This window comes from Branchiostoma floridae, chromosome 13, assembly GCF_000003815.2.
Source record: "Branchiostoma floridae strain S238N-H82 chromosome 13, Bfl_VNyyK, whole genome shotgun sequence".
Classification (NCBI taxonomy): domain Eukaryota; kingdom Metazoa; phylum Chordata; class Leptocardii; order Amphioxiformes; family Branchiostomatidae; genus Branchiostoma; species Branchiostoma floridae.
In genome coordinates, this window is record NC_049991.1 from 14554154 (window position 1) to 14566343 (window position 12190).

At 41.3% G+C, this 12190-nt stretch overlaps 1 protein-coding gene and 1 long non-coding RNA gene across 7 annotated transcripts in view; one reads left to right on the forward strand and one right to left on the reverse strand.

The window, feature by feature from the left end:
* The window catches only part of LOC118428416, a 23587-nt gene extending 17088 nt beyond the window's left edge, over positions 1 to 6499 (reverse strand). The window contains exons 1-2 of the long non-coding RNA XR_004832652.1: positions 6353 to 6499; positions 4165 to 4473 (exon numbers count right to left, since the gene is read on the reverse strand). This is a non-coding gene — a long non-coding RNA (uncharacterized LOC118428416). The remainder of the gene's footprint in view (positions 1 to 4164; positions 4474 to 6352) is intronic.
* LOC118428412 (BAI1-associated protein 3-like) overlaps positions 1 to 12190 on the forward strand; it is a 94827-nt gene that overhangs the window by 43433 nt on the left and 39204 nt on the right. The window contains exon 1 of one of the 6 annotated variants that reach the window (XM_035838460.1): positions 3178 to 3354. The exons of 4 other annotated variants lie outside the window; for them this stretch is intronic. In XM_035838460.1, the coding sequence (XP_035694353.1) occupies positions 3344 to 3354 (11 nt within the window). In that variant the 5' untranslated portion in view covers positions 3178 to 3343. Of the gene's footprint in view, positions 1 to 3177; positions 3355 to 6663; positions 7119 to 12190 lie in introns of those variants that run through there. One more of the 6 variants, XM_035838456.1, reaches the window with a different exon arrangement.

Consider the following 12190-nt stretch of genomic DNA (forward strand, 5'->3'; position numbering starts at 1 on the left):
TGGGGCCGAGATCAGTCACTGGACGGATGAGTAAGGGGGCTTTGCTTTGCTTATAGACCAGATGACGCACCTGTACGGGTGAGTAAGGTGTCTCTCCGTTACCCATGGACCAGATAGGGCATTATACAGGCAAGTAAGGCGTCTAGCGTTTGGGCTGGGACCAGTCCGGAGGGAAGACACGTAACTTACGCGGATAATCCCCTATATGGTCTATAGGCAAAGGAAAGTCGCTTTACTCACCTGTATAATGCCCTATCTGGTCTATAGGCAAAGGAAAGACGCCTTACTCACCTGTATAATGCCCTATCTGGTCTATAGGCAAAGGAAAGACACCTTACTCACCAGTATAATACCCTATCTGGTCTATAGGCAAAGGAAAGACACTTTACTCACCTGCATAATACCCTATCTGGTCTATAGGCAAAGGAAAGGCACCTTACTCACCTGTATAATACCCTATCTGGTCTATAGGCAAAGGAAAGACGCCTTACTCGCCTGTTTAATGGCCTATATAGTATATAGGCAAAGGAAAGACGCCTTACTCACCTGTATAATACACCACCTGGTCTACAGGCAAAGGAAACACACCTTACTCACCTGTGCGGTGTCTTACCTGGTCTGTAATCAAAGGAAATACACGTTACTCACCTGTACAGTGTCTTACCTAGTCTGTAGTCAAGGAAACACACCTTACTCACCTGTACGGCGTCTCACCTGGTCTGTTATAAAAGGAAACACACCTTACTTGCCTGTATGGTGTTTTACCTGGCCTGTTATCAAAGGAAATACACGTTACTCACCTGTACGGCGGCTTACCTGGTCTTCTATAAAAGGAAATACACGTTACTCACCTGTACGGTGTCTTACCTGGTCTGTAATCAAAGGAAATACACGTTACTCACCTGTACGGTGTCTTACCTAGTCTGTAGTCAAGGAAACACACCTTACTCACCTGTACGGTGTCTTACCTGGTCTGTTATAAAAGGAAACACACCTTACTTGCCTGTATGGTGTTTTACCTGGCCTGTTATCAAAGGAAATACATGTTACTCACCTGTACGGTGTCTTACCTGGTCTGTAGTCAAGGAAACACACCTTACTCACCTGTACGGCGTCTCTCCTGGTCTGTTATAAAAGGAAACACACCTTACTTGCCTGTATGGTGTTTTACCTGGCCTGTTATCAAAGGAAATACACGTTACTCACCTGTACGGCGGCTTACCTGGTCTTCTATAAAAGGAAATACACGTTACTCACCTGTACGGTGTCTTACCTGGTCTGTAATCAAAGGAAATACACGTTACTCACCTGTACGGTGTCTTACCTAGTCTGTAGTCAAGGAAACACACCTTACTCACCTGTACGGTGTCTTACCTGGTCTGTTATAAAAGGACACACACCTTACTTGCCTGTATGGTGTTTTACCTGGCCTGTTATCAAAGGAAATACATGTTACTCACCTGTACGGTGTCTTACCTGGTCTGCTATAAAAGGAAACACACCTTACTTACCTGTACGGTGTCTTACCTGGTCTGCTATAAAAGGAAACACACCTTACTCACCTGTACGGTGTCTTACCTGGTCTGCTATAAAGGGAAACACACCTTACTCACCTGTACGGCGTCTTACCTGGCCTGTTATAAAAGAAACACACCTTACTTACCTTTATTGTTGTCATTTATTAAGAAGAGAAAAACAATTTGTTTGTCAATGTTAATAAAGATACACTTTACAATTGAAATTTTCTACGTCATAACTAAATGTTATAAAACATTTCCTTTCTGTACTCAGAAGAGGAGCCCGCTCATGCCATGTTCCAACATTTTATTAGACTATTAATAGCTTGTGGTTACATTTTTCTGCACACAAATAATGCAATTAATATTGTTTATGTGTCAACCCCTTCCAATACTTTAAAAATTATTTAGGAAGTGAAATGAAATACATTTTTGTATTTGAAATAAGTTTGTACATACTGTAACAGATACTCATCTAATCAAATCCTCATTGTAGCAATGTTTCTGTGATAAATAAAGATAAGAAAAGTCCAGTTTGGTGAAGAGTTATTATTATAATGTAAATAGTATTGTTAATAATGAATAGCTATGTTTTCTAGTATTGGTTACCTGCCCTAGTCAGGTTTATAACACTAATGTGTCTGAGCCTTTTGTACATTAATTGGGCACTGAGGAGAATCAATATCCATATTTGCACTAAGTTCCTCAAACCTGGGTAATTATAGCACAGAAAAAAGGACCACAATGTAAATATCAGTCAGATGATAGCACTATGAATTGAAAATCTTGTTCAGAATTCACTCTAAAATGGTTGTATGATAAGCTATGCTACAACAGTCACTCCCGCGATACTTATAGAACAGTCCCGCAAGGAGGTCACATGACTAGTGCCCGCCATTTTGAATTGCTATTGTTAATGTATGGCAGTATCGGCGGAGTACATTTTGACCAAAAACAGGGACTTAAAATGCCTGTAAAGCACGGAAACTCCGTACACATCAATGGGACACCATCTTGAACATGTTTGTGGCGGTAGGTTTAGGTGTCGTTGTGCGACGGCCGATATTTTTGTGGATATAGTGGGCATTCGCTAAAAAGACATTTTGCTGGGCGTTCGCTAAAAAGACCATCGAGAATCGAAAACTTTGATTTATGTCACTTCGGGTCGACGGATTGACTTGAAACTCAGGATTAATACATGGGAGCACAACGTGGACATATTCCAAGCAAAAAAAATGAGATTCGTGCAGCGCGGACTTCTCTAGAGTGGGCGTTTGTGGGCATTCGCTAAAAAGACCCTCCCATCATGTCCGTCTGCCACAGTAGCCTACTAGGGGTACGGTTGACACAATGTAGCCACCTATAATGGCCAGGCCCTGGACTGCCCATCCCATGTCAACTTGAGCTCCAGATGATGAACTGTGAACGTGATGATCACGTAATTTTGTCAGGGCCATGCACCTGTTGCTCCGTAATCTATACAGAGGCACTGCTTAATGAAGGTCGGCGCTCAGGGATTTGTTCATTGTCATGTTCCGCTGCTGAAGTAACTATCACTGCCTGCCATGTTGACTCCGTCAGAGCTTGTCAAACATAATTTATGAAGATCTTGAAGATATATTCAACATAAACCTTTTAAATGTATTCTGTTCCTAACCTGACTTACATGCTTCCGGAACACCAAGCAACAAGGGAGCGCAATGCCTAATACTGAATGAGACAGAAGGAGTTATGGGATTTCATTTCACTGGCGGCTCTGTAACACAGCAGAAATTGGCGAGTGCACGTCATGACTGATCTGTCGTAGCGCTGTTCCTCCTGATAACATGTTTCACAGGTGGGTGTCAGCATTTTGTGTTAAATGGTACAAAAAAACTGGTTGATTTGCTAAGTTGGACTGCATTGACAAGGTTCAAGTTGTGACTCCTCTTAGCTAATGTGAGGGAAGATGTATTTGGTGCCCTTTCTAGAAGTTGCCTATTCCTAAATAACAAACCTGTTTTCTTAACCTGGAGCTACAAATGGATGAGCAGTACGTTTTACCCATAGTTACTCAAGGAACTCGACGATAACGACATTTCAGACAGCATCCGTTGCGTCTTAAATGTCAGCAAAGGGAAACAGATTTTGTCTGAAATGTTTGATCATTTACAAATACTTAATCCATGTAAATTTTCTGTTAACTTGCATATCTTAAACCCGGATGTCAAACCATTAGCAATGTAGCATGTTTTATTTCTCCATGATCATGACCATTGGCATTGGACATAAATTTGTTTTGGTACATGATTGACCTCTTCGGCCTTCTTAGATTCAGACACTAAAATGTGATTTTGAAGTCTGGACTGTTAACATGTTGAAGAGTTTTGAATTCATCATTTTTTTCTGAACTGGCATATCCAGTGATATTTCCAGACAACATTGTCCTCTAGAGCTGTTTGGTCTTTGTGCAATTGCTGGAGGACATACACCTTAAAGTTTCAAGTTGCAGTTTTCTCAAAGATATTGCCATGCCTCTTCTTTTTTTTTCAAAAACATTACATACAGCTTATATGTCAGTCATACATTCAGTTTCAGTCATACTTTAACTCTCTTGCCGAAAAGCAGAGGATCAGTCTGGCATATGTTTTGGAAGCAGATTTCATACCTGTGCTGTCAGGGCATATCGTTGCAATAATCCTGAAGCCGGACTCCCTTGGTGATGCTCACATCTGCCGCAGTCGCCGCAATGACTGTGTCAGCTCTCAAACGTCACCTCATGTCAGCCAGCCTGGGGCAAGCTGGTGTTGTACATTACCTAGAGACGGCTCCAGCTGCAGCTCCCAGGCCTCCATTGTCTGATACTCATCTGCCTGGGGACAGGGTTGGGGCTGGTCGCAAAATGTACCTCGCTCTCGAACAGAGTATTTTTTGTTCATTTTCATTTGAGTAAATGATACTTCAACATTGAAGTTTGCTGTTGGTGAAGATGAGAGAGACTCTGAGGTAGAGATAAATTTTTATGTATCTTGTCTTACGACTAGAACTTGGTACTTTTGCTGTAGGGTAAATATTTAACATTTTGAGCTGATGACCCTGAATATTTGTGTCATGTAAAAACATGTCGCTGTGCATCTGGAATGAAAGAACTTTACTACTGTTCCCTTATCTCATAACATTCCTGTTGTCAATGTCAAAAGCAACTGAAATCACCTTTTTTATCCCTTGATACCTGAAGTGAGTTATGTGTTACGTCCTGCAATGTAAATAAACATTCAGACGTGTCCAGCTTTTACTTACAATGGAGGTTCTACATGTATGTTGGAATAGTTGTCGAGTTTTCCTTAAGGAATAGAATTCGATGTGGAAAAAGAAAAACTAAGGGAAAAAAAATGACATCTTTATCTGATGATCTGAGGAAACTTGAATGATATGTAAAATAAACTCTTTATACAAATATATTGTTAGAGGTCATAAGGACGTCCTTGAGACATGACTGCGTTATGGAACCCCTAGTGTACTGATAGCCTCGGGATGTCATTGATAGCATGAAGTTCAAAAGCACTCTGAAGCTGCTGATCAGAAAATAATGCAGAACTTTGTCATCTGAGCTTCCAGCTTGAAATAGACAGACTGCATTAGATGTCACACTCAGGTCAGGGTGGGAAAGTGCATTTTTCAACTTCAAAGCAGTCTTCACTGGACTAAGTTTGGCTGTTGAGTTGTATTATCTTATTTACTTTGTACCAGAGCTGTCCCTAGGACCTGCCCCCCACCCTGGGATGGAAATTTGCTTATTGGGATCGACAAAATGATCTCTGTATCCATCAAAAAAATTTAAGCTTATGATAAAAGACTTAGTAAAAATATTAACAACATTGGCTGCCAAGTTCAAATGGAATCAAATTTTGCTTTTTTTCTTTTCCATTCATTAATCATGGTCATTGACTTCCAAGACCATCCAAGTAGGACTGACAAAATGTTAAAGCTGGAAGCAGCATCAGGCTGCTTTATATTCAAATTTTGAATATTTCAAAGATACATTTTGAAGTCAGCTTGTCTAATACAGTTAAGGTTGTGAATGTTGACAGAGTTTTGACTGGCCCCACAGAGGATTGTTTATCATTCTGTACTATAGGGCTGGTGCAGTATCCATTGGATCAAGAGCAAACATGGATTGACGTGTATTGAGAGAATGAGGGTTTGATAAGTGCCCCTGTGTTTGTTTCATTTGAATGCTCTGTAGCTAAGGGTTTAAAGTTTTGCTTTGTCATGGGGAAATCAGGAGGTTTGCTTGCAATGGAGAGCTAAGAAGCCATCCCTGTGATTACAAAATGAGCTCAAGACATCCTTCTGATTGCGATAAAGCATCTTATTCAGTACCAATTCTCAAGAACATTTAAGCAAACTGTATCAGATAAGACTTCTAAAGGCTATTTTTCTGATATCATATATAGAAGTTCAGGCATTTAAATGTGACATACCTCTGCTATCAGCTGGGATATGCCCAGCTATCAAGGAATGTAAACATATTTGATTAGACTTTCATAAAAGAGTCAACCTTGTGCCAAAGTGGTCACAAACCCTTTTCAATTGCCCATTAGACTCAGACCTTTAAGCACTTTCTAAAAGACTAATCAAGCTGATAAGTTCCCCTTGTTTATTCCATTACGTACCAGTTGGACTGAACTTTTTACCTTGTCTGGGGACTGGTCATATATTAGAAACAAATTTCAAACCAAGGTCCAACTGCACTATCTGAATTTTTTGCAGTTGTAGTTCAACTTATTTCTACGTCTTATCTACAAACTTATGATTATAATATGATGTTAGATAAAAAGAATATGATTTCTTACTGATTGTCTTTGATAACTGGCACCAGTTTGCTTGATGTGAAGATCTTCAGTTGAAAAAGTTGGAATCTTTTGAGAATGTTGAATGCAGTAAAAGTTCTACAAAGAAAGAAATACTGCTTCAGAAATGCAACAGGTGCAGTTAAATGTTATTAACATATGAAGCTCTAAAAGCCCACTTTGCATGTTAATATGAATCCGCCCCTCCCCTACCAATACTGGTTTGCCCCCAGCCTGTCTTTGGTAGTGCATGCCTGTGTTCTGTTTACACCTGTTTGACACTCCCCTATCAATGCTTCTACTCTCAAGCACACACAAACGGCCCAATAGCTCCCAACAACCCTGCCTGCAGCCAAATACTGTGAGCCTCTCTGTTCATTCAGCGCTGCTCAACCACAGCAGAGTCTCCTCCTGCATGGTTATGTTTCCATGAGGGCTGAGAGTACTTGTTCTCCTCCTGTGATTAGTGGAATTCTGCTCACGACAAGTGCATTTTTCATGCGTTTGCTACCACCTGCTGGATTACCTTGGACTTCCTGTGTACAGTACATGCCATGCATGCAAGTCCCGCGGACCTCTCTGAGTGCTCAGACCTCACCCACACCCTCACGTCAACAGAAGGGCAGACTCTGAGATAACATGTCTCCCTCGCTCTAGCAGTCCCTTACTGTCGTCTTGTCATGGCTACTTGGGCCAGGAAGGCAGGATGGAGGAACTCTGATTCTGAACACAGCGTCAAACACATTCCCATGCGGCAGTACTATGACATGTAGGTGTGGTTAAATCCCTTACTGACAAGTTTGTTGTGTTCAGTCTAGAAAAGCTGGGCAAGTAGTACTTAAAACAACTTTTAATACAGCCTTGTGTTGACTTGTTTGCTGTGCATATTTGTGCCAAATGTGTAGGGGAAAGTTTTAGACAAGCCAAAATTTTGCAAACCACACCATGTTTCTGTTATTTTAGTGATTCAGTTTCTTCATCGCATTTCTTTCCATTAAGAAATTGGCTCAAGTTGTTGTTTTTAACTCTGAGAGTTGTTTGGGATATAACAGGTGTTTTGATGATTATTCTCCAGCTCAGTTTAGACTATCTGAAATACTGGAGATGATTAAAATGCCTTAACACCTGGTCCTACCTTAATTGCCTTCTTAATAGATAGCCCTCAGTAGGGTGCTACTGCATAGCTGGCATCATGTTTCAAATTAGCACCAAAAGTCTATTTGAACTGTCATTGCATGCCTAAGTTGTACCCGATGGTGCTTGCAAATGCCAGAAGCTGAATTTTGACTTGTGGGTTGATTAAAAAGTTTAATTGGGCAATCCTGAAAGGCAGTTGAATGTCATGATATCTATAGCTCTATTTCATGGTTATCTGATCTTCGAGTCTGGATTCTGAGAAAGTCTAACTTATGCCTTATATTTGCCTGGATAAGTTATCAAATGGATGAATATGCTACATTATGATATTGTATTACAAAGGAAGTCACTTAGTGCCTCACCTCTGTGAAAATTCAAGCGTCCGAAACGGCTAAGACGGCGTCTACAAGCGTCCAAAGGCGTCTGAGCGCGTTTCAAACTCTCTGGACGCGTCCATTGCAGTCAGAAACGGCCGCGAACACATCGTGAGCGTCCGGGCCGTTCTGTCCGTTTTTTTGTTGGACGCCCAGACGGCTGAAAAACGTCTGAGACGGCCGTCTGAGACGGCCACTGATGGGGCTATAAAATACTTAGGAACCCGACGCCCTCAGACGGCTTGCGTCTGTCCTTATCCCCACGGGAAACATGACGTTTTAACTTCTGCACATGCGCCAATTTCAGCGGGTGAATTCGAATTTCAGACTGTTGAACAATCCGGCGGTTGCAGGACATATGTTCAGAAGGTGACTATTTCTGTGGATTTTATGTCTGTTTGTTAAAATTTTGCTTACTTTTAGACCAAGGACATCACGTCTAGAAGTAGCAGTTGATGTTTCTACGACATTGTGCTGAGGTTGGGTTTACGGCGATGACTTTATTCGTTATTTATACTAAAAAAGAATGTACAAAAATAATTTGTCGTGCGCCGACAAGGGGGATAAATCATACTACTTACCTGAAGCAACTGTGAAACGTAACGGACAGGAGAAATCACAGATGCCGTCAAAAGAAGCAGCGTCCTTCCGTTAGCTGACTGTCGATACTTTGCTGGCGCCGGTAAGTGAATACTCATTTTATTCTTATTTTTGTACAACATGTTGTTGCAAAGTTTGCCGACGACGGTTGCAAAGTTTCGGTGCCCTCCCCACATACGCAAAGGAATGACAAAATTTAGGATCTTACTTTGATGCCACAAAATAAAAAGACTTATGAACACGTTGTAAAATACTTGTAAAAAATATCTGTGGTTTCGATTAAGAATGATAATGCTGTTAAAATGTAGATTTAGACAACAGATAATGAGATAGCACCTACCGATTTTGCCGTCAATGAAATCGGCCCTCCCAACTACTAGGGGTTGGGAACTTATGAAACGGACGAATTTGTTTCGCTACCGCGAAATAGAAATGACATATGAGCTTTGTAGAAAATGTATTGCACATTTACAATGTATCCAGTCTTTAATTAAGTATTGTGATTAAAATGTACGATAGAGAATTATAAAACGTCCTGTATTCACCCTTGATGTTATGTGGACTCGTCCATTATGATGTGCGGGCGGCACGGCGGCACAAAGAGCCGCGGACACGATTGAAGGTCGGATTGAATTTCATACATGTAGCAAAGTTTATCAAACGCCGCGAAGTATGTCTGAATTTACGAAGAAATTTGTTCAAGTTGCGTTTGATTTTAACTAAACCTGACGGCCCGGTCGTGGGTGGTCTTCCACTGCCTGGCTGAATATTTGTTTGTTTGGTATGTGGCAACGCTTGTCCCAACAGGCCATAAAATTATAGCCGTGACCGGACGGCGTCAGAAACGGCGTCCGGGCGGCCGTCTACGCACGTTCCAAATTAAATGCACCGGCCCGTTATGAGTTTCTACCGTACTGCCTGACTAACTAAAACTGTGTCTTGAAGAAAAAATATTTTGCTAGGAGTTTGGCCCAGATATTAACCTTTAATAATATAGCGATGACTGCCTCTTGGCCTTTCATTCCATTTTCTGTCGAATTTTACGATCTGTACCCCCCGTGGGAAGGCGTGGTGGAGGCTACCGCCCGTACCTGCGGCCTGGATTACGCCGTTTATGCCCGTCGCAATCGGCGTCCGATCCGTCCCAGCAGCCTGGATTACGTCATTTACGTCCGTCGCAATCGGCGTCTGGTCCGTCCGCAGAGACGTCTGTTCCCAGCGGGGGGCCCGCCCGACGGAGCGCGGGAGCGTCCGGCTGCCCGCTTTCAGACGCCGTCTCGGACGTCCCGAACGTCCGACCGGACGCGTCTAAAGTGCCAATCTAGACGCGTCCGAGCGTTTGTTATCCCGTTCGGACCGTCGTGGACGTTTCGTCGGGCGTTCAAAAGCCCGTCCCATGCCGTCCGCCGCCGTAACCGTCCAAAGCGTCCCAATAATTTAAGACGCCTTGGACGGTTGTCGCAAACGGCGTTTCGCCGTCTGAGACGCTTGAATTTTCACAGAGGCATGCATGCTTTCTAGGAACCCATACCAGTGCTTGTTTTAAATTGTACACAACACAGTTTGAGGATCTAATATTACACAGTATTGTGCCGCATCCAAATTTCACATGTATCATGATCAATGGGGAAAACTATCTTATGACTTATCTGAGTTTCTCCCTTGCTTTGATGTTCACCCTTGCATAGTCATATGTATATAGTCAGTACATACATTCTGGTACGGTTGAGTGAACCCATTAGCAGAGCAGTGCCATCTAGGTTTAAGTTAAAGTTTTTTACTCAATACACACATAGGATGGTAACCATAGGATGACAATTTGAGTGGCTGCTAAGATATTTTGGGCGGAAACTAAAAGTTCAAAAGTTATTGTCGTATCAACATGAAGTGAAACAGTGAAAAGTAGTCACTGTGGATCTCTAGTAGTCTACATTTTATCAAATCTCAATGAAACCTTTGGAAGTGCCACAGCATTCAGCAAAGTAATTCTTATCACTTAACAGTTAGTTTAATATTTACCTGTATGTAAGCTCAGAACAGAGCTTTATGGTGCACTTGGCTGACCTTGTGATCTGTAACCTTGGATAACATTCTAAAATTGTGAGGTGTGCAGATTGCAATAGGTCATAAGGAACCTGGGACTTAAACACAGAGTTTCCTTGGTGACAAGGCTTCTTGCTCAGAGGATGTTAAATTGAAAAAGTAATAACGTCATGTTTAAGAGTAAACCAGGGTGCCAGTTGATTAAACATTCTGTACATGTCAAGTGCAGGAATGTGACTTGTCGTCCAGCTGCAGATTCCAAAACATACATTCAAGTGAGCTACCATGAACTTTACATTGTGCCATCTGGGAAACATCAGAAATAGGGCAGCAATATCAACGTCAAGGAAGTTGTAACGATGCATTGTGACTTTGGCTTGATAAATAGGACGTCTTATCATAATTGCATTCCCTTGTTATCACCCTAGGCTTGTACCCACAAGCTACTGGTCATATTGTGGGCACAAGATATTGACAAAAACAAATAGACCAAGGCAAACCAATGTACAGAGTGCAAAGACTATTCATAATCACTGTGGTACAATTTGACAATTGTTGCTTGCCTTTACTACCTGTATTACTGTAATACAGTAGAAAAGGCCAGCAAAAATATTGTCAAATTGTGAGTAAATGTTAACGCTAAAGGTGATCACCTTTATCCGTGGAGAAACCTATATTCGTTGTTTTTAAAAACATGATATTTGGGGATATCAAGTCGATGGACGGTTCAATATTTTCAAAATACTACAGTTTGAAACCACTGTCAGTTGACTTAAAATCCTTAACCCTCTCAACACGTCATAAAATTTTTTCCTGTATACCATATACGACATATAATTTCAGTCTATACAGGTGTCAATTAGTACTTTTTGTGTATTATTATTACAGCTGTTATGTAAGGAGTAAACTAGGAAAACTATATATTTCTGGAAAGCTCACAGAATGACCTTTCCAAAACAAGCAAAATAAATATCATACCATCAATCTGAGGACAGCAATCGTCATGGAAACCACTCAAAAACACATTTGCAACACTCTCAAAAAAAGCTTCACAAAAGAAAACATTTGGCTAGGGGCTGGGTTTTTTGTGTCATTTATCATAAAACTATGTAGAAATACTCAATTATACATACACAATGCTGGTATGCTGTTAGAATGACCAAAAACTAAAAATCAAAGCATGATTTCAAATAAGTTCAGTGTTGATAAACAAATGTTCCCCCCAATAAACAGTTGTGCCCCCCTCCCCACACCTGTAGTTGTACTATTGAAATAATGAATATGCCTTGTGCTAAATGGCAAATTATTTTTCTGGATGTTCTCCACATATCAGGGAGTCAAATAAATCCTATTACTTATGATTTGGGTAGAGAAACAGGTATCAGAGTATCTAAAATGTCAATTGAGACCAGTGACCTTTCTGACCTGATCTGGTCCTCCTCATGCCCAAGAAAAACAACAAGGAAGCATGCATGTAGAACTCATTAGACATGGTGATATCAGCTCATTTGATCTCAACAAAAACAGCTGGGTGTTTGCCTTGCTGTCCCTCAAGGATTTCCCTGTCATCACTCCTGTAAGCCACCAACAAAATTATCCACCAAATTGTCTCCATTTCTGCTAAATTTACTAAATAAACCTGTAGAAAACTGAAGCCAAAACACATGCTGGAGGCCTCAGAAACAGG